This window comes from Bombina bombina, chromosome 5 (assembly GCF_027579735.1).
Source record: "Bombina bombina isolate aBomBom1 chromosome 5, aBomBom1.pri, whole genome shotgun sequence".
Classification (NCBI taxonomy): domain Eukaryota; kingdom Metazoa; phylum Chordata; class Amphibia; order Anura; family Bombinatoridae; genus Bombina; species Bombina bombina.
Genome location: NC_069503.1, coordinates 33515761 through 33539819, shown reverse-complemented (window position 1 = coordinate 33539819; position 24059 = coordinate 33515761). Strand labels below are relative to the sequence as shown.

At 41.2% G+C, this 24059-nt stretch overlaps 1 protein-coding gene across 1 annotated transcript in view; it reads left to right on the top strand.

Annotated features, from left to right (window-relative positions):
* The window catches only part of LOC128659760 (oocyte zinc finger protein XlCOF6-like), a 308094-nt gene that overhangs the window by 208330 nt on the left and 75705 nt on the right, over window positions 1-24059 (top strand). The window contains exon 4 of the mRNA XM_053713339.1: window positions 14157-14169. Within this exon, the coding sequence (XP_053569314.1) occupies window positions 14157-14169 (13 nt within the window). The remainder of the gene's footprint in view (window positions 1-14156; window positions 14170-24059) is intronic.

Sequence of the window (24059 nt, the reverse complement as noted above, 5' to 3'; positions counted from 1 at the left end):
GCCTGTATTAAGGTATCAATTACTGACTCGGAGAAGCCACGCTTTGATAGGATCAAGCGTTCAATCTCCACGCAGTCAGTCTCAGAGAAAGTAGATTCGGATGATTGAAAGGACCTTGTATTAGAAGGTCTTGTCTCAGAGGCAGAGTCCATGGTGGAAAGGATGACATGTCCACTAGGTCTGCATACCAGGTCCTGCGTGGCCACGCAGGCGCTATCAATATCACCGATGCTCTTTCCTGTTTGATTTTGGCAATCAGACGAGGGAGCAGAGGAAACGGTGGAAACACATAAGCCAGGTTGAAGAACCAAGGCGCTGCTAGAGCATCTATCAGTGCCGCTTCTGGGTCCCTGGACCTGGATCCGTAACAAGGAAGCTTGGCGTTCTGGCGAGATGCCATGAGATCCAATTCTGGTTTGCCCCAACGGAGAACCAATTGAGCAAATACCTCCGGATGGAGTTCCCATTCCCCCGGATGAAAAGTCTGACGACTTAGAAAATCCGCCTCCCAGTTTTCTACACCTGGGATATGGATCGCTGACAGGTGGCAAGAGTGAGTCTCTGCCCAGCGAATTATCTTGGAGACTTCTGACATCGCTAGGGAACTCCTGGTTCCCCCTTGATGGTTGATGTAAGCCACAGTTGTGATGTTGTCCGACTGAAATCTGATGAACCTCAGTGTTGCTAGCTGAGGCCAAGCCAGAAGAGCATTGAATATTGCTCTTAACTCCAGAATATTTATTGGGAGGAGTTCCTCCTCCTGAGTCCATGAACCCTGAGCCTTCAGGGAGTTCCAGACTGCACCCCAACCTAGAAGGCTGGCATCTGTTGTTACAATTGTCCAATCTGGTCTGCGAAAGGTCATACCCTTGGACAGATGGGCCCGAGATAACCACCAGAGAAGAGAATCTCTGGTTTCCTGATCCAGATTTAGTAGAGGGGACAAATCTGTGTAATCCCCATTCCACTGACTGAGCATGCATAATTGCAGCGGTCTGAGATGCAGGCGCGCGAATGGCACTATGTCCATCGCCGCTACCATTAAGCCGATTACTTCCATGCACTGAGCCACCGTGGGGCGCGGAATGGAGTGAAGAACACGGCAAGCATTTAGAAGTTTTGATAACCTGGACTCCGTCAGGTAAATTTTCATTTCTACAGAATCTATTAGAGTCCCTAGGAAGGAAACCCTCGTGAGAGGAGATAGAGAACTCTTTTCTTCGTTCACTTTCCACCCATGCGACCTCAGGAATGCCAGAACTATCTCTGTATGAGATTTGGCAATTTGAAAGCTTGACGCCTGTATCAGGATATCGTCCAGGTAAGGAGCCACCGCTATGCCTCGCGGTCTTAGGACCGCCAGAAGTGAGCCCAGAACCTTTGTAAAAATTCTTGGGGCTGTAGCCAACCCGAATGGAAGAGCTACAAATTGGTAATGCCTGTCTAGAAAGGCAAACCTCAGGAACTGATGATGATTCTTGTGAATCGGAATGTGAAGGTAGGCATCCTTTAAGTCCACTGTGGTCATGTACTGACCCACTTGGATCATGGGTAAAATGGTTCGAATAGTTTCCATCTTGAATGACGGAACTCTGAGGAATTTGTTTAGGATCTTTAAATCCAAAATTGGTCTGAAGGTTCCCTCTTTTTTGGGAACCACAAACAGATTTGAATAAAACCCCTGTCCTTGTTCCGTCCGCGGAACTGGATGGATCACTCCCATTACAAGGAGATCTTGTGCGCAGCTTAGGAATGCCTCTTTCTTTATCTGGTTTGCAGATAATCTTGAAAGGTGAAATCTCCCTTGTGGAGGAGAAGCTTTGAAGTCCAGAAGATATCCCTGAGATATGATCTCCAACGCCCAGGGATCCTGAACATCTCTTGCCCACGCCTGGGCGAAGAGAGAGAGTCTGCCCCCTACTAGATCCGTTGTCGGATAGGGGGCCGCTCCTTCATGCTGTCTTAGAGGCAGCAGCAGGCTTTCTGGCCTGCTTGCCCTTGTTCCAGGACTGGTTAGGTTTCCAGGCCTGCTTGGATTGAGCAAAAGTTCCCTCTTGTTTTGAAGCAGAGGAAGTTGATGCTGCACCTGCCTTGAAATTTCGAAAGGCACGAAAATTAGACTGTTTGGCCTTTGATTTGGCCCTGTCCTGAGGAAGGGTATGACCCTTACCTCCAGTAATGTCAGCAATAATTTCTTTCAAACCAGGCCCGAATAAGTTCTGCCCCTTGAAAGGAATGTTGAGTAATTTAGACTTTGAAGTCACATCAGCTGACCAGGATTTGAGCCATAGCGCCCTACGCGACTGGATGGCGAATCCGGAACTCTTAGCCGTTAGTTTAGTCAAATGAACAATGGCATCAGAAACAAATGAGTTAGCTAGCTTAAGAGTTCTAAGCTTGTCAACAATTTCAGTCAATGGAGCTGTATGGATGGCCTCTTCCAGCGCCTCAAACCAGAATGCCGCCGCAGCAGTGACAGGCGCAATGCATGCAAGGGGCTGTAAAATAAAACCTTGTTGAATAAACATTTTCTTAAGGTAACCCTCTAATTTTTTATCCATTGCATCTGAAAAAGCACAACTGTCCTCGACAGGCATAGTAGTACGCTTTGCTAAAGTAGAAACTGCTCCCTCCACCTTAGGGACAGTCTGCCATAAGTCCCGTGTAGTGGCATCTATTGGAAACATTTTTCTAAATATAGGAGGTGGGGAAAAGGGCACACCGGGCCTATCCCACTCCTTACTAATAATTTCTGTAAGCCTTTTAGGTATTGGAAAAACATCAGTACTCACCGGCACTGCATAGTATTTATCCAGCCTACACAATTTCTCTGGCACTGCAATTGTGTCACAGTCATTCAGAGCAGATAATACCTCCCCAAGCAATACACGGAGGTTCTCAAGCTTAAATTTAAAATTAGAAATCTCTGAATCAGGTCTCCCCGATTCAGAGACCTCACCCACAGACTGAAGCTCTCCGTCCTCAGGTTCTGCATATTGTGACGCAGTATCAGACATCGCTCTTACAGCATCTACGCGCTCTGTATCTTGTCTAACCCCAGAGCTATCGCGCTTGCCTCTCAATTCAGGCAATCTGGATAATACCTCTGACAGGGTATTATTCATGATTGCAGCCATGTCCTGCAAAGTAATCGCTATGGGCATCCCTGATGTACTTGGCGCCATATTAGCGTGCGTCCCTTGAGCGGGAGGCGAATGGTCCGACACGTGGGGAGATTTAGTCGGCATAACTTCCCCCTCGACAGACCCCTCTGGTGACAATTCTTTTATAGATAAAGACTGATCTTTACTGTTTAAGGTGAAATCAATACATTTAGTACACATTCTCCTATGGGGCTCCACCATGGCTTTTAAACATAATAAACAAGTATCCTCTGTTTCAGACATGTTTGTACAGACTAGCAATGAGACTAGCAAGCTTGGAAAACACTTTAAAGCAAGTTAACAAGCAATATAAAAAAACGTTACTGTGCCTTTAAGAGAAACAAATTTTGACAAAATGTGAAATAACAGTGAAAAAAGGCAGTTACACTAAAAACATTTTTACAGTGTATGTAACAAGTCAGTAGAGCATTGCACCCACTTGCAAATGGATGATTAACCCCTTAATAACAAAAACATAATAATAAATGACAAAAACGTTTTTTAAACACAGTCACAACAACTGCCACAGTCTACTGTGATTGTTACCCTCCTCAAACACGACTTTGAAGCCTTTTGAGCCCTTCAGAGATGTCCTGTATCATGCAGAGGGAAGCTGAATGTCTCTGTCAGTATTTTTAGCTGCACAGAAAAGCACTAAAATAGACCCTTCCCACTCATATTGCAACAGTGGAAAGCTTCAGGAAACTGTTTCTAGGCAAAAATCAAGCCAGCCATGTGGAAAAAAACTAGGCCCCAATAAGTTTTGTCACCAAACATATATAAAAACGATTAACATGCCAGCAAACGTTTTATATTACACTTTTATAAGAGTATGTATCTCTGTTAATAAGCCTGATACCAGTCGTTATCACTGCATTTAAGGCTTAACTTACATTAATCCGGTATCAGCAGCATTTTTCTAGCACATTCCATCCCTAGAAATATATTAACTGCACATACCTTATTGCAGGAAAACCTGCACGCCATTCCCCCTCTGAAGTTACCACACTCCTCAGAATATGTGAGAACGGCAGTGGATCTTAGTTACTTCTGCTAAGATCATAGAAATCACAGGCAGATTCTTCTTCTAATGCTAAAAATGGATATATAAGAAACTGCGCCTGGAATCTGATCTTAAAGCTCCTTCACAAGTAATCTTCCCTATAATTACCGTATAGAATTACAAAATGACAAAACAATATGTAGTAAAGGAGCGCTGCAAGCTGAATAAGATCGTCTGGAGACCACTATACAATTTAACAAAAATACATTTATTAAAACATAATTAAAAAAATATATAATGTATTGATATATGTTAGGGACGTCTCCCTGGATTTAAAATAAACAATGTTGGGTTATATAAAAACAATACAATATTTAGCGTATTTGTGTGATCTTTCTAAAAAATTCCACCTTTCTAATTTTATTATCCTTATTCCACCTTAATAATTGAGTGCCGCAGTTGTAATGGCTTTTTTCTCAGTATTGCTATTTTCAATCAAAAAGTAACAATGTCTCTCTTCATAATTCAATAAATTGTAATAATGTATTTCACTTGTCTTTACAATGTCTTTTGTTGTTTTCTATAACTTGTAGACTTGACTGTAATATGGATAGTTCTATTTATGTATAAGGATGGGCTTACCGGGTCTTCTGACACATCTGTGTCTGATGGAATCAAGGTGTTTCTTACCGGTATCTGCCTTTTCTCTTTGCGTAAAGCAAGTTTCTTTGATATCAAAAACCTAGACCACGCTCTTTGGTATCGAAACCTGGACCACGCTCCTGCGTGTATGGGTTTCTTTTATGCTGCCGGCTTGAAGCAACTTTTACCTCTGCAGTTTGGGTTCTGTGTTTCCCGGGCAGCCTCCTGAGACAGGTATTCGCGATGCACGCCTCCAGCGTGTGTGTGAGAACTCGGACTTGGATTTACAAACGGCCGTTTGTTTTAAACTTTCTTTCCCTCTGCTTCTTTCAAAGTGGGGTGAGTTTAATGGGTGTCCAGTTCTTTGTAGTGTAGAGAACGTCTACGCGTTTCACCAATAGGCTTTATCAAGACGGATGCGTCTTGATAAAGCCTATTGGTGAAACGCGTAGACGTTCTCTACACTACAAAGAACTGGACACCCATTAAACTCACCCCACTTTGAAAGAAGCAGAGGGAAAGAAAGTTTAAAACAAACGGCCGTTTGTAAATCCAAGTCCGAGTTCTCACACACACGCTGGAAGCGTGCATCGCGAATACCTGTCTCAGGAGGCTGCCCGGGAAACACAGAACCCAAACTGCAGAGGTAAAAGTTGCTTCAAGCCGGCAGCATAAAAGAAACCCATACACGCAGGAGCGTGGTCCAGGTTTCGATACCAAAGAGCGTGGTCTAGGTTTTTGATATCAAAGAAACTTGCTTTACGCAAAGAGAAAAGGCAGATACCGGTAAGAAACACCTTGATTCCATCAGACACAGATGTGTCAGAAGACCCGGTAAGCCCATCCTTATACATAAATAGAACTATCCATATTACAGTCAAGTCTACAAGTTATAGAAAACAACAAAAGACATTGTAAAGACAAGTGAAATACATTATTACAATTTATTGAATTATGAAGAGAGACATTGTTACTTTTTGATTGAAAATAGCAATACTGAGAAAAAAGCCATTACAACTGCGGCACTCAATTATTAAGGTGGAATAAGGATAATAAAATTAGAAAGGTGGAATTTTTTAGAAAGATCACACAAATACGCTAAATATTGTATTGTTTTTATATAACCCAACATTGTTTATTTTAAATCCAGGGAGACGTCCCTAACATATATCAATACATTATATATTTTTTTAATTATGTTTTAATAAATGTATTTTTGTTAAATTGTATAGAGGTCTCCAGACGATCTTCTTCTAATGCTGCCTGAGATGAAACAGTACACTCCGGTACCATTTAAAAATAACAAACTTTTGATTGAAGTTAAAAAACTAACTATAATACACCACTCTCCTCTTACTACGTTCATCTTTGTTGAGAGTTGCAAGAGAATGACTGGATATGGCAGTGAGGGGAGGAGCTATATAGCAGCTCTGCTGTGGGTGATCCTCTTGCAACTTCCTGTTGGGAAGGAGAATATCCCACAAGTAATGGATGATCCGTGGACTGGATACACTTAACAAGAGAAATATAAGTTTTTCCAAACCTTATAGTAAATTATTGGAAACAGGTTTTCTTGCTTGTATCATTAAACCTCTGCGACTGAGAACTAGGCGTTTAATCTCCACGCCATTAAGTTCAGAGATTTTATGTCTGGATGAAAGAAGGGACCTTGAGACAGAAGGACTGGTTTTAGAGGAAGATGCCATGGCGGGTCGTTGGACATCCGAACTAGATCTGCATACTAGATCCTAAAAACAGGAGCTATCAGAAGTACAGATGATTGTTCCATCTTGAAAGAATAGCTAAAGACATAGTTTTAACATTGATCTTGATTATGTCAAATACTGCATCGCAATTAAAAAGGATTTGCCTCTTGTAGTAAATGAAGAATATTACAACATTCAGTGTCTGAAAAAAATTGCTGAGCAAGATTAGAGAGAAAAAAAGTAGATGCAGCGTGTACATCAGCAATTGATAAAGCTGGCCTAAGAACATAACCAGTATGTAAATAAGCTCTTCTTTAAAAAGATTCAAGTTTCCTATCCAAAGGATCTTTAAAAGAAGTACTATCCTCTAAGGGAATCATAGTGCACTTAGCTAGAGAAGAAATAGCCCCATCTACTTTAGGGATAGTTTCCCATAGCTCCAATTTGGCAACCGGTAAAGGATACAATTTTTTAAACCTAGAAGAAAGGTTAAAAGAAGTACCAGGTTTAGACCATTCTTAAGAGATATTAGAGACTATGTTAGGAACAGGAAATATCTCTGGAATAGCAATGTTAGACTTGAAAAAGAAATTTAACTTGTTACAAGGAATATCCTCAGAAGGTTTAGCTTCTTTATTTTCTTAAGTGACTATAACTTCTTTTAAAAGAGATTGCATATGCTCAATTTTAAGCAAAAAAGATTTATCTGGTTCAATATTCGACGAGGGAGCCTCAGTATCTGAGGAATCCTCATCATGAGAAGATACGTCAGTATTCATCTGATCAGTACATACTTTACTAGTTGAAGGTAATACATTGGTTGATCTCTTTCGCTTATTTGAAGGCAGAATTTCAGTCAGGGCCTTCTCAATTGAAGCAGCAATAAATGTCTTCATTGCTGAGGGTACGTCATCTACATCCATCTGTGAAATAGAAACAGAAGGAGCATTTGAAACCATAGGGACATCATTAGAGCGTGATAAATATAATATACATGAGTCACATAAAATTGCTGAAGATAGCACTTCTGAAGTTTTGCAAGGGACACTAGCACTTCTGAAGTTTTGCAAGGGACACACTTAGCTTAGAAATGTGTTGAACAGACTCATGTCCTATGGTGATTTCAGGGACAGAAGCAGGGTGTTCCATTATAGCATAGAAACAAATGTAGAATTTCTTTTTTTTTTTTTTTTTAAATTACAATTTTTAAAAAATCTATTTTAGCTTAAAAAAAGAAATTTGAGGATTGGAAAAGTCTTTGTCAATAAATAAAAGGTTATAAAAACACTGTATAGAGCGCTTTAAGAACATAAACTTATGTAGTGTATAAAGCCTCTATAGTCAAATGAGGGTGTCTAAGAGCTAAAATTAATTACTATTTAAAGAAAAAAAAGGGTGCAAAAATCAGGGCAAAAAAGCGTGCAAAATTACAGCGCAAAAAATATGTCATAAGAGGGCGGGTTTAAAGGAGACGCTACACGGCAGCACACTCATAGTAAAAAAACAAGCGACAAGGTAAGCATCGTTAGATTTGTGAGATCTGTAACATAATATTTTTATACTGTGGAAAAGAAAACTAAGGTAATAGCGGTTAAAATACTGTTCATCAAACTCAAAAGAAAACAGTTCTGTCCCTGGGCTGCAATATAACACTATATATAAAGCATTAACTTTAAAACAGAAAAGTGCCCAAATTGGCTAGGAGTGTCTGTAAAAAGAAAAAAAAAATACCGTAATAATGCTGATAGACACTCATCCACTGAAAGCAGACAGGCTAACCAATGCTGAAACATATCAGCAGAGCAACGTATATGGGAGTATGTAGAGAACTATAAATGGAGGCATGAATCCCTGCGACCGGTTTACAGATAGCCCATAATAAGGTATATACAGAGCTAGTTACAGGTTAACCTTAGGCAATACTCCCCTTACTTCCCTCTGACCAATACTGTACTCTGATGAAAAGAAACGGACTTCAATATACACTGAAGCACGTATCTCAAGCACATCATACTTTAACCACCTCCAAAGGAGGCAAAGTTTAAACTGAGACATGAGTTAGGTGGGTGGGGTATTTATAGGCTTTAAAGGGACCCTAAACCCAAAATGTTTCTGTTATGATTCAGGTAGAGAATACAATTTTAAACAACATTCCATTTTACTTCTATTATCTAATTTGCTTCATTCTTTAGATATCCTTTGTTGAAGATATAGTAATGCACATGGGTGAGCCAATCACACGAAGCATCTATGTGCAGCAACCAATCAGCAGCTACTGATGCTATCTAGATATGCTTTTCAGCAAAGGATATCAAGAGAATGAAGCAAATTAGATAATAGAAGTAAATTAGAAATTTGTTTAAAATCACGTGCTCTTTCTGAATCATGAAAGAAAAAAATGTGGGTTTCATGTCCCTTTAAGGTTTGGGAAACGTTGCCTCTTCCAGGTAGGAATGTATATCCCATATGTAGCAAATCGTGAACTCTTGCCACTTCTATAAAAGAAAGAAATATTTTAGGTTTAAAGTGAATGTAAAGTCACTGTCATCTCTCTTGATCATCTTGTTAATTTCATAAAATAATAGTTAGTTTAAGTCATCATTTTTTTTAAATGTAATAATAAATCATAATCGAACGATTTATAACCCTATTTCGCTTACTTTCTTCCTCCGCCCGCCATCTTGTACCTCGTTTCTAATTTTATTGACATTTCCTTTAACGAATAATAGCTCATACCCCGTGGCGTCCAGCCCCTTTTTTCAAACGTCACGCGATCAAACAGTGCATGCGTTCCCTAACGAATCGTCATTGACAATCCATGCTCGTTCACGCAATGACTAATAGATTGAAGAGTACGATTAGAAACGGATCAGGGCATGCATGCGCATATTAACTGCATTTTAAAAACGCATGCGCAAATTTAATTCTCCTCAGTGCTACGTAAGAGAGCAGGAGGGACTGCTCTATACGCGATGGAGTTATCGTTCAAGACGTCGCTAAGTTATAATATAAATTATAATATCATAAGTTCATTATTTAAAAAAAATAACATTGCGGTTTACATTGCAAGTATATTGAGAATTCGTACTGTATATTAGAACGCATATAATTTACATTCACTTTAATGTCACTTTAAAACTGACCCTGCTACATATCTGCCCCTAGTTAGTCTGAGCAGGGTGATAAGATCATGTAAAACAATACAAGTGTTGCTAACAAACTAACATAACAACCCTTTGTCTACTCAGTAACAAGGTCAGATTGGCTCCTACAAATAAGGCAAACGATGTGGGGGTTATTAGTTACCGTGCGCCCCTCTGCGCTAGTTACCGTGCACCCCTAAATAAAGCAGGACTGATAATGTGCACTTTGGGGGCTTCTGGTAGGTCTGGCAAACAAGAGCCCTAGAACTTGCCCTGTGCAACTGGACAGTTGTTATAAATATATTATTTGTGTGTTTAACAGACAAAATGTATACGCAGCCCATAAAGATCCTAAATACTGACCTGCGGCCCCTGTGAGTTAGGGCCCATCACTGGCAAATCTGACCATAATGCAGCTAATCATTCCCATACATTCATATCTACACATATATTTATTTATAATATAACACTTTAGCTGTTGTCTGCTTTACAAATGAATAAACTACACCTGTGTGATGACGCGTGAGCTGCACATTATACACATTACATGATACTCAGTGTCTAATACTGATTTATATAACGTTTTATCTTATTCCCCTGCCCTGTGTGTAGCTGCTGTAAATGACTAACTCATAAACATAACTTGTGCTACAGTTGTGCTTCTGTGTGTATTAACCCTTCACTGGCACAGAGAGCAGCACAGTGTGTATTAACCCTTCAATAACACAGAAAACAGCACAGTGTGTATTAACCCTTCACTAGCACAGAGAGCAGCACAGTGTGTATTAACCCTTCACTAGCACAGAGAGCTGTACAGTGTGTATTAACCCTTCACTGGCACAGAGAGCTGCACAGTGTGTATTAACCCTTCACTGGCACAGAGAGCTGCACAGTGTGTATTAACCCTTCACTGGCACAGAGAGCTGCACAGTGTGTATTAACCCTTCACTGGCACAGAGAGCAACACAGTGTGTATTAACCCTTCACTAGCACAGAGAGCTGTACAGTGTGTATTAACCCTTCACTAGCACAGAGAGCTGCACAGTGTGTATTAACCCTTCACTAGCACAGAGAGCTGCACAGTGTGTATTAACCCTTCACTAGCACAGAGAGTAGCACAGTGTGTATTAACCCTTCACTAGCACAGAGAGCTGCACAGTGTGTATTAACCCTTCACTAGCACAGAGATCTGCACAGTGTGTATTAACCCTTCACTAGCACAGAGAGCAGCACAGTGTGTATTAACCCTTCACTAGCACAGAGAGCAGCACAGTGTGTATTAACCCTTCACTGGCACAGAGAGCAGCACAGTGTGTATTAACCCTTCACTGGCACAGAGAGCAGCACAGTGTGTATTAAACCTTCACTGGCACAGAGAGCTGCACAGTGTGTATTAACCCTTCACTGGCACAGAGAGCAGCACAGTGTGTATTAACCCTTCACTGGCACAGAGAGCAGCACAGTGTGTATTAACCCTTCACTGGCACAGAGAGCAGCACAGTGTGTATTAACCCTTCACTGGCACAGAGAGAAGCACAGTGTGTATTAACCCTTCACTAGCACAGAGAGCAGTAGTGTGTATTAACCCTTCACTGGCACAGAGAGCAGGAGTGTGTATTAACCCTTCACTGGCACAGAGAGAGTAGCACAGTGTGTATTAACCCTTCACTGGCACAGAGAGCAGCACAGTGTGTATTAACCCTTCACTAGCACAGAGAGCAGTACAGTGTGTATTAACCCTTCACTAGCACAGAGAGCAGCACAGTGTGTATTAACCCTTCACTAGCGCAGAGAGCAGCACAGTGTCTATTAACCCTTCACTAGCACAGAGAGCAGCACAGTGTGTATTAACCCTTCACTGGCACAGAGAGCTGCACAGTGTGTATTAACCCTTCCCTGGCACAGAGAGCTGCACAGTGTGTATTAACCCTTCACTAGCACAGAGAGCAGCACAGTGTGTATTAACCCTTTACTGGCACAGAGAGCAGCACAGTGTGTATTAACCCTTCACTGGCACAGAGAGCAGCACAGTGTGTATTAACCCTTCACTAGCACAGAGAGCAGCACAGTGTGTATTAACCCTTCACTAGCACAGAGAGCAGCACAGTGTGTATTAACCCTTCACTAGCACAGAGAGCAGCACAGTGTGTATTAACCCTTCACTGGCACAGAGAGCAGCACAGTGTGTATTAACCCTTCACTAGCACAGAGAGCAGCACAGTGTGTATTAACCCTTCACTAGCACAGAGAATCCTATCAGCCAATCGGAATTCAAGGGACGCCATCTTGGATGACGTCCCTTAAAGGAACCGTCATTCGTCGGAAGAAGAAGATGGGTCCGCGGTGGAGGTCTTCAAGATGGAGCCGGTCGTCATCGGATGAAGATAGAAGATGCCGCTTGGATCAAGATGATTGCCGGTCCGGATCGCCTCTTCTTCCCGGATAGGATGAAGACTTCGGAGCCTCTTCTGGACCTCTTCAGCCGCCGGATTATGGATCGCCAGCCCCCGCTTGGGCTTGGATGAAGATTTTGGAGCCTGGAACGATCGGTGATACCTGGCATGGTGAAGACAAGGTAGGAAGATCTTCAGGGGCTTAGTGTTAGGTTTATTTAAGGGGGGTTTGGGTTAGATTAGGGGTATGTGGGTGGTGGGTTGTAATGTTGGGGGGGGTATTGTATGTTTTTTTTACAGGCAAAAGAGCTGAATTATTTGGGGCATGCCCCGCAAAGGGCCCTTTTAAGGGCTGGTAAGGTAAAAGAGCTTTGAACTTTTGTAATTTAGAATAGGGTAGGGCATTTTTTTTATTTTGGGGGTCTTTGTTATTTTATTAGGGGGCTTAGAGTAGGTGTAATTAGTTTAAAATTGTTGTAATATTTTTCTTATGTTTGTAAATATTTTTTTATTTTTTGTAACTTAGTTCTTTTTTATTTTTTGTACTTTAGTTAGTTTATTTAATTGTATTTGTAGGAATTTTATTTAATTTATTTATTGATAGTGTAGTGTTAGGTATAATTGTAACTTAGGTTAGGATTTATTTTACAGGTAATTTTGTAATTATTTTAACTATTTTAGCTATTAAATAGTTCTTAACTATTTAATAGCTATTGTACCTGGTTAAAATAAATACAAAGTTACCTGTAAAATAAATATTAATCCTAAAATAGCTATAATATAATTATAATTTATATTGTAGCTATATTAGGGTTTATTTTACAGGTAAGTATTTAGCTTTAAATAGGAATAATTTATTTAATAAGAGTTAATTTATTTCGTTAGATTTAAATTATATTTAACTTAGGGGGGTGTTAGTCTTAGGGTTAGACTTAGCTTTAGGGGTTAATCCATTTATTACAGTAGCGGCGAGATTCGGTCGGCAGATTAGGGGTTAATAATTGAAGTTAGGTGTCGGCGATGTTAGGGAGGGCAGATTAGGGGTTAATACTATTTATTATAGGGTTATTGAGGTGGGAGTGAGGCGGATTAGGGGTTAATAACTTTATTATAGTAGCGGTGCGGTCCGCTCGGCAGATTAGGGGTTATTAAGTGTAGGCAGGTGGAGGCGACGTTGAGGGGGGCAGATTAGGGGTTAATAAATATAATATAGGGGTCGGCAGTGTTAGGGGCAGCAGATTAGGGGTACATAAGGATAACGTAGGTGGCGGCGCTTTGCGGTCGGCAGATTAGGGGTTAATTATTGTAGGTAGCTGGCAGCGACGTTGTGGGGGGCAGATTAGGGGTTAATAAATATAATATAGGGGTCGGCGGTGTTAGGGGCAGCAGATTAGGGGTACATAAGTATAACGTAGGTGGCGGTCGGCAGATTAGGGGTTAAAAAAAATTAATCGAGTGGCGGCGATGTGGGGGGACCTCGGTTTAGGGGTACATAGGTAGTTTATGGGTGTTAATGTACTTTAGAGCACAGTAGTTAAGAGCTTTATAAACCGGCGTTAGCCCAGAAGCTCTTAACTACTGACTTTTTTCTGCGGCTGGAGTTTTGTCGTTAGATTTCTAACGCTCACTTCAGCCACGACTCTAAATACCAGCGTTAGAAAGATCCCATTGAAAAGATAGGATACGCAAATGACGTAAGGGGATCTGCGGTATGGAAAAGTCGCGGCTGGAAAGTGAGCGTTAGACCCTTTCCTGACTGACTCCAGATACCGGCGGTAGCACAAAACCAGCGTTAGGAGCCTCTAACGCTGGTTTTCACGGCTACCGCCCAACTCTAAATCTAGGCCAGTGTGTATTAACCCTTCACTAGCACAGAGAGCTGCACAGTGTGTATTAACCCCTAACTAGCACAGAGAGCTGCACAGTGTGTATTAACCCCTAACTAGCACAGAGAGTAGCACAGTGTGTATTAACCCTTCACTAGCACAGAGAGCAGCACAGTGTGTATTAACCCTTCACTAGCACAGAGAGCAGTAGTGTGTATCAGTGGCGTCACTAGGGTTGGTGTCACCCCCCCTCCCCCCAGAAACCCTTCACTAGCACAGGGAGCATCAGAGTGTGTATTAACCCTTCACTAGCACAGAGAGCATCAGAGTGTGTATTAACCCTTCACTAGCACAGAGAGCAGCACAGTGTGTATTAACCCTTCACTAGCACAGAGAGCAGCACAGTGTGTATTAACCCCTAACTAGCACAGAGAGTAGCACAGTGTGTATTAACCCTTCACTAGCACAGAGAGCAGCACAGTGTGTATTAACCCCTAACTAGCACAGAGAGCAGCACAGTGTGTATTAACCCTTCACTGGCACAGAGAGCAGCTCAGTGTGTATTAATCCTTCACTAGCACAGAGAGCAGCACAGTGTGTATTAACCCTTCACTAGCACAGAGAGCTGCACAGTGTGTATTAACCCTTCACTAGCACAAAGAGCAGCACAGTGTGTATTAACCCTTTACTGGCACAGAGAGCAGCACAGTGTGTATTAACCCTTTCACTAGCACAGAGAGGAGCACAGTGTGTATTAACCCCTTCACTAGCACAGAGAACAGCACAGTGTGTATTAACCCTTCACTAGCACAGAGAGCAGCACAGTGTGTATTAACCCTTCACTAGCACAGAGAGCAGCACAGTGTGTATTAACCCTTCACTAGCACAGAGAGCAGCACAGTGTGTATTAACCCTTCACTAGCACAGAGAGCAGCACAGTGTGTATTAACCCTTCACTAGCACAGAGAAAAGCAGTGTGTATCAGTGGCATCACTAGGGTTGGTGTCACCCGGTGCAGTACGTTATGGTGTCACCCCCCCTCCCCCCAGAAAGCACACACACAAACAAACAAACACAAAAACACAGGCACACACACATACAAACACTCAGACAAGCACAGAAACACTCGGGGACACACATACAAAATATGTAAACTGCACTGCATTAATTATGAAGCTCATGCCTAGAGCTGCTCCCTGGCTCAGCAGAGCATCAAATCACTAAAGAAAAGGTTTAGGCGCGCAAACTATGAAAATTCTGCTCTCTGACTCTGTTCCAAGTCTGTCAGTGCACAGCCCCGGGCCGTGTGTCTACCGCTTCTTATGGCCAATCACCTCTGCACTCTGCCCACCCCCAGACCCCCACCTGCCCACCCCCAGACCCCCACCTGCCCTCCCCTAGACCCCCACCTGCCCTCCCCTCCTACCTCTTTAGTGTGCACTTAGTGTACCGTAACTTTAGAGACAGTGTCAGACAGTCATCCCCCTCATGATTTCCCAGTTCCCGATTAGAGAGACAGCACAGCAGTGAGTGACTCCACTGCTCCACACGCCACTGAGCAGTGAGCACAGATAGGCAGGCAAGTTTAGGCTAGCAGATAATAGGGAATATGTATAAAGCGCCTCAAACGGCTGGGTAATATCTGGACCAATGTGCTGACCAGACACTTATCTAGTTAAAAAGCCCTTAAAAAGTCAAGTTTAAAAGCCCATTAAAAGGAATTAACAGTAAAAATCTTAATTTATTACAAATAACATAAAAACATATAAGCAAATAATAATAATAATAATAATATATAAGATCCGGATCTAGTGAGTCTCCAAATAATGCAATAATTGTCCAGAAATGTGATATGGATAAAGTCCAAAGAGTGCCTGGTTAAAAGTCACAAAGTCACAATAAATTTATCCTCCAGGTGTTGGCGATAGTAGAATTAAAGTGATGAAGATGATGGTGAAATCAAATAATGATAGAATCAAAAATTGTAGAAGGTGTGTAGAAAAAATGTTGAGAACAAGTGAAAAAATTCCATTTAAAAATATGATGAGTAAACCAAATAAGTGGCTATATATATATATATATATATATATATATATATATATATATATATATATATATATATATATATATATATATATATATATATATATATATATATATATATATATATAAAAACCAAAAAATCATACACGTGTTGAAAAGTGATTAAAAAAGGAAAAAAGAAAAGAAAAAAGCAAAAATTGTAAAAAATCAGTGAGACCAAAAAACATACACAGAGTTTTCCAAAGGTGATTCTAGTATTTGTTGTGTCTGTAAATCCTATTTGGTGCAGTATCCTATAAAAAATAAAACAACATAGTGTAGATAGTACAAATAAAGTGACAATAATTGAAATATTGCTTACCCAATATTGACGCGTTTCGGCCCCTATGAGGCCTTTTTCAAGACATGCAATTGTGTGACACAATTGGCCTTATATAGGGTAAGCAATCAAACAAACAAAGCTAATTTTGGCGCCAAAACCGTGACTTTTTGGGCCACCCACTTCCTGTTTGTGTTGTTTTGTGGGTAAAAAGATCTAACCCACTTCCTGTTTGTGTTGTTTTGTGGGTAAGAAGATCTAACTACATTAAAAATATATTAAAAATAGGGCTGTGTGCACTACTTCAATATGTATATATAATTGTGTTTAATATGTATAAAATTATATCTTATTTTAATCATGAGTCATATCCAAATTTTTGTAATATTAAAAATAATAACGATGTTAATGACATCACTTCCGGTTTCGTCAAAACCGGAAGTCTACCAAAGTTATATTCTATTAAAATACTTGGTTACTGATTCAATTGAATAAGAACCTATCAGTGAAGGCCCGGAAGTGATATTTTTGGACTTCCGGTTTGGCGATTCTGGAATAACATGAGGTATACATACAGTAAAGTAACTTCTATGCTTATGCCGCCTCAGTTAGCTCCTACTACAAAATTAACATCACAAGCTTAATATCCCCTGACCATTATTAATAATCTCTGATTAGTTCCATAAGACCGTTGGGTGCCGAAACCGGAAGTGACGGTTTTAGACTTCCTGTTTTGGCGTAATAACGGTGAAACACAACCTTTACAATTTATGTTTGACCATTTTTTAACTAGCGGACTATCAATGATAAGTTAGCTTTTGGGCCTTCACTGATTCTTCACTTATTCAATTGAATCAGTAACCAAGTATTTTAATAGAATCTAACTTTGGTAGACTTCCGGTTTTGACGAAACCGGAAGTGATGTCATTAACATCGTTATTATTTTTAATATTACACAAATTTGGATATGACTCATGATTAAAATAAGATATAATTTTATACATATTAAACACAATTATATATACATATTGAAGTAGTGCACACAGCCCTATTTTTAATATATTTTTAATGTAGTTAGATCTTCTTACCCACAAAACAACACAAACAGGAAGTGGGTTAGATCTTTTTACCCACAAAACAACACAAACAGGAAGTGGGTGGCCCAAAAAGTCACGGTTTTGGCGCCAAAATTAGCTTTATTTGTTTGATTGCTTACCCTATATAAGGCCAATTGTGTCACACAATTGCATGTCTTGAAAAAGGCCTCATAGGGGCCGAAACGCATCGATATTGGGTAAGCAATATTTCAATTATTGTCACTTTATTTGTACTATCTACACTATGTTGTTTTATTTTTTATAGGATACTGCACCAAATAGGATTTACAGACACAACAAATACTAGAATCACCTTTGGAAAACTCTGTATGTTTTTTGGTCTCACTGATTTTTTTCTTTTCTTTTTTCCTTTTTTAATCACTTTTCAACACGTGTATGATTTTTTGATTTTTTGGTTTTTATACATATATATATATATATATATATATATATATATATATACACACATACATACACAGGGAGTGCAGAATTATTAGGCAAATGAGTATTTTGACCACATCATCCTCTTTATGCATGTTGTCTTACTCCAAGCTGTATAGGCTCGAAAGCCTACTACCAATTAAGCATATTAGGTGATGTGCATCTCTGTAATGAGAAGGGGTGTGGTCTAATGACATCAACACCCTATATCAGGTGTGCATAATTATTAGGCAACTTCCTTTCCTTTGGCAAAATGGGTCAAAAGAAGGACTTGACAGGCTCAGAAAAGTCAAAAATAGTGAGATATCTTGCAGAGGGATGCAGCACTCTTAAAATTGCAAAGCTTCTGAAGCGTGATCATCGAACAATCAAGCGTTTCATTCAAAATAGTCAACAGGGTCGCAAGAAGCGTGTGGAAAAACCAAGGCGCAAAATAACTGCCCATGAACTGAGAAAAGTCAAGCGTGCAGCTGCCAAGATGCCACTTGCCACCAGTTTGGCCATATTTCAGAGCTGCAACATCACTGGAGTGCCCAAAAGCACAAGGTGTGCAATACTCAGAGACATGGCCAAGGTAAGAAAGGCTGAAAGACGACCACCACTGAACAAGACACACAAGCTGAAACGTCAAGACTGGGCCAAGAAATATCTCAAGACTGATTTTTCTAAAGTTTTATGGACTGATGAAATGAGAGTGAGTCTTGATGGGCCTGTGGCTGGATTGGTAAAGGGCAGAGAGCTCCAGTCCGACTCAGACGCCAGCAAGGTGGAGGTGGAGTACTGGTTTGGGCTGGTATCATCAAAGATGAGCTTGTGGGGCCTTTTCGGGTTGAGGATGGAGTCAAGCTCAACTCCCAGTCCTACTGCCAGTTTCTGGAAGACACCTTCTTCAAGCAGTGGTACAGGAAGAAGTCTGCATCCTTCAAGAAAAACATGATTTACATGCAGGACAATGCTCCATCACACGCGTCCAAGTACTCCACAGCGTGGCTGGCAAGAAAGGGTATAAAAGAAGAAAATCTAATGACATGGCCTCCTTGTTCACCTGATCTGAACCCCATTGAGAACCTGTGGTCCATCATCAAATGTGAGATTTACAAGGAGGGAAAACAGTACACCTCTCTGAACAGTGTCTGGGAGGCTGTGGTTGCTGCTGCACGCAATGTTGATGGTGAACAGATCAAAACACTGACAGAATCCATGGATGGCAGGCTTTTGAGTGTCCTTGCAAAGAAAGGTGGCTATATTGGTCACTGATTTGTTTTTGTTTTGTTTTTGAATGTCAGAAATGTATATTTGTGAATGTTGAGATGTTATATTGGTTTCACTGGTAAAAATAAATAATTGAAATGGGTATATATTTGTTTTTTGTTAAGTTGCCTAATAATTATGCACAGTAATAGTCACCTGCACACACAGATATCCCCCTAAAATAGCTATAACTAAAAACAAAACTAAAAACTACTTCCAAAACTATTCAGCTTTGATATTAATGAGTTTTTTGGGTTCATTGAGAACATGGTTGTTGTTCAATAATAAAATTAATCCTCAAAAATACAACTTGCCTAATAATTCTGCACTCCCTGTATATGGCCACTTATTTGGTTTACTCATCATATTTTTAAATGGAATTTTTTCACTTGTTCTCAACATTTTTTCTACACACCTTCTACAATTTTTGATTCTATCATTATTTGATTTCACCATCATCTTCATCACTTTAATTCTACTATCGCCAACACCTGGAGGATAAATTCTTTGTGACTTTTAACCAGGCACTCTTTGGACTTTATCCAAATCACATTTCTGGACAATTATTGCATTATTTGGAGACTCACTAGATCCGGATCTTATATATTATTATTATTATTATTATATGCTTATATGTTTTTATGTTATTTGTAATAAATTAAGATTTTTACTGTTAATTCCTTTTAATGGGCTTTTAAACTTGACTTTTTAAGGGCTTTTTAACTAGATAAGTGTCTGGTCAGCACATTGGTCCAGATATTACCCAGCCGTTTGAGGCGATTTATACATATTCCCTATTATCTGACATTCAATCCGAGGCCAGCTAGGAGGCCTCACGTATAAAGCTTAAGGGTAATCACCTGTGGCGCTTAATCTTTTTGTTCAAAGTTTAGGCTAGCAGCACAACTTTGCAAGCCCCACGGCACGCCCACAACATTCATAGTGAAATTGGGCAGTGGAGCAAAGTACAAACAAGCAAAAGCAGCCGGGAAAACTATTTGTGGAAATTGCAGCGCTGGCTCAAAAAAATTAAGTGTCTACAACTTCCCCAGTCCCACTAATGTTCACAAATGCTGGCCCCTCTAATAAAAAAATATATGCATCTCTACATTGTATTTCTTTGAATTTCAATAAAATAAAAAAATAATTTTTTTTTGGTGGTGTCACCCAGGTGCGGCCTGCACCCCCTAGTGACGCGACTGGTGTGTATTAACCCTTCACTAGCACAGAGAGCAGCACAGTGTGTATTAACCCTTCACTAGCACAGAGAGCAGCAGTGTGTATTAACCCTTCACTAGCACAGAGAGCAGCACAGTGTGTATTAACCCTTCACTAGCACAGAGAGCAGCACAGTGTGTATTAACCCTTCACTAGCACAGAGAGCAGCACAGTGTGTATTAACCCTTCACTAGCACAGAGAGCAGCACAGTGTGTATTAACCCTTCATTAGCACAGAGAGCTGCACAGTGTGTATTAACCCCTCACTAGCACAGAGAGCAGCACAGTGTGTATTAACCCTTCACTGGCACAGAGAGCTGCACAGTGTGTATTAACCCTTCACTAGCACAACGAGCAGCACAGTGTATATTAACCCTTCACTAGCACAGAGAGCAGCACAGTGTGTATTAACCATTCACTAGCACAACGAGCAGCACAGTGTATATTAACCCTTCACTAGCACAGAGAGCAGCACAGTGTGTATTAACCCTTCACTAGCACAACGAGCAGCACAGTGTATATTAACCCTTCACTAGCAGAGAGAGCTGCACAGTGTGTATTAACCCTTCACTAGCACAGAGAGCTGCACAGTGTGTATTAACCCCTTCACTAGCACAGAGAGCAGCACAGTGTGTATTAACCCTTCACTAGCACAGAGAGCAGCACAGTGTGTATTAACCCTTCACTAGCACAGAGAGCAGCACAGTGTGTATTAACCCTTCACTAGCACAGAGAGCAGCACAGTGTGTATTAACCCTTCACTAGCACAGAGAGCAGCACAGTGTGTATTAACCCTTCACTGGCACAGAAAGCAGCACACTGTGTATTAACCCTTCACTGGCACAGAAAGCAGCACACTGTGTATTAACCCTTCCCTGGCACAGAGAGCTGCAGTGTGTATTAACCCTTCACTAGCACAGAGAGCAGCACAGTGTGTATTAACCCTTCACTAGCACAGAGAGCAGCACCGTGTGTATTAACCCTTCACTAGCACAGAGAGCAGCACAGTATGTATTAACCCTTCACTGGCACAGAGAGCTGCACCGTGTGTATTAACCCTTCACTAGTAGAGAGAGCAGCACAGTGTGCATTAACCCTTCACTGGCACAGAGAGCTGCACCGTGTGTATTAACCCTTCACTAGCACAGAGAGCAGCACAGTGTGTATTAACCCTTCACTGGCACAGAGAGCTGCACAGTGTGTATTAACCCTTCACTAGTAGAGAGAGCAGCACAGTGTGAATTAACACTTCACTGGCACAGAGAGCTGCACAGTGTGCATTAACCCTTCACTAGCACAGTGTGTATTAACCATTCACTGGCACAGAGAGCAGCACAGTGTGTATTAACCATTCACTGGCACAGAGAGCTGCACAGTGTGTATTAACCCTTCACTGGCACAGAGAGCAGCACAGTGTGTATTAACCCTTCACTGGCACAGAGAGCTGCACAGTGTGTATTAACCCTTCACTGGCACAGAGAGCTGCACAGTGTGTATTAACCCTTCACTGGCACAGAGAGCTGCACAGCGTGTATTAACCCTTCACTGGCACAGAGAGCTGCACAGTGTGTATTAACCCTTCACTAGCACAGAGAGCTGCACAGTGTGTATTAACCCTTCACTAGCACAGAGAGCAGCACAGTGTGTATTAACCCCTTCACTAGCAAAGAGAGCAGCACAGTGTGTATTAACCCCTTCACTAGCAAAGAAAGCAGCACAGTGTGTATTAACCCCTTCACTGGCACAGAGAGCTGCACAGTGTGTATTAAACCCTTTACTGGCACAGAGAGCTGCACAGTTTGTATTAAGCCTTCACTGGCACAGAGAGCTGCACAGTGTGTATTAACCCTTCACTAGCACAGAGAGTAGCACAGTGTGTATTAACCCTTCAATGGCACAGAGAGCAGCACAGTGTGTATTAACCCTTCAATGGCACAGAGAGCAGCACAGTGTGTATTAACCCTTCACTAAAACAGAGAGCAGCACAGTGTGTATTAACCCCATCACTAGCAGAGAGAGCAGCACAGTGTGTATTAACCCTTCACTAGCACAGAGAGTAGCACAGTGTGTATTAACCCCTCACTAGCACAGAGTGCAGCACAGTGTGTATTAACCCTTCACTAACACAGAGAGCAGCACAGTGTGTATTAACCCTTCACTGGCACAGAGAGCAGCACAGACTGTATTATCCCCTTCCAGAGTTCATTAACCCCTTCACTATCACAGAGAGCAGTATAGTGTGCTTTAACCCCCTTCCCTGGCACAGAGAGCAGCACAGTGTGTATTAACCCTTCCCTGGCACAGAGAGCAGCACAGTGTGTATTAACCCTTCCCTGGCACAGAGAGCAGCACAGTGTGTATTAACCCTTCACTAGCACAGAGAGCAGCACAGTGTGTATTAACCCTTCACTAGTACAGAGAGCAGCACAGTGTGTATTAACCCTTCACTAGCACAGAGAGCAGCACAGTGTGTATTAACCCCTCACTAGCACAGAGTGCAGCACAGTGTGTATTAACCCTTCACTAACACAGAGAGCAGCACAGTGTGTATTAACCCTTCACTGGCACAGAGAGCAGCACAGACTGTATTATCCCCTTACAGAGTTCATTAACCCCTTCCCTGGCACAGAGAGCAGCACAGTGTGTATTAACCCTTCCCTGGCACAGAGAGCAGCACAGTGTGTATTAACCCTTCCCTGGCACAGAGAGCACCAGTGTGTATTAACCCTTCCCTGGCACAGAGAGCACCACAGTGTGTATTAACCCTTCCCTGGCACAGAGAGCACCACAGTGTGTATTAACCCTTCACTAGCACAGAGAGCAGCACAGTGTGTATTAACCCTTCACTAGCACAGAGAGCAGCACAGAGTATTAACCCTTCACTAGCACAGAGAGCTACACAGTGTGTATTAACCCTTCACTAGCACAGAGAGCAGCACAGTGTGTATTAACCCTTCACTAGCACAGAGAGCAGCACAGTGTGTATTAACCCTTCACTAGCACAGAGAGCAGCACAGTGTGTATTAACCCTTCACTAGCACAGAGAGCAGCACAGTGTGTATTAACCCTTCACTAGCACAGAGAGCAGCACAGTGTGTATTAACCCTTCACTAGCACAGAGAGCAGCACAGTGTGTATTAACCCTTCCCTGGCACAGAGAGCAGCACAGTTTGTATTAACCCTTCCCTAAAACCAAGAGAAGAATAGCACTAAGTATCCCAATGCCTGGCACAAGATGCTGAATAACATGCATTAAAAGAACAACAATTATAAACTATTTAAGAAGACTATAAAGTGACTATAACGTTTTATCACACAATACACACAGCCTGATTCACTCACCCAGCAGCAGCTGCAAAGGAAGTAAATGGGAGGGGAACAAAGGTCAGTTCAATACTGAACTACATCTCCCATAATACATGCAGAGGAGTCACATGTTAAGCAACAGCCAATCAGACAAAAGAAAAAATGCAAACATTTCAAAGACAAATTGGATACTTTTTAACATTGTTTAAATGCTGCAAATTCATAAAATTAGTAACTGAGCCCATTGTCACTGTCATATCCTCTACTAGTGCATTACAGCTACACTATATACATAAAGCTACACAATATATATTAGCAGTTTCACTAGCACTGAGCCCATTGTCACTGTCATATCCTCTACTAGTGCATTACAGCTACACTATATACATAAAGCTACACAATATATATTAGCACTTTCACAAGCACTGAGCCCATTGTCTCTGTCATATCCTCTACTAGTGCATTACAGCTACACTATATACATAAAGCTACACAATATATATTAGC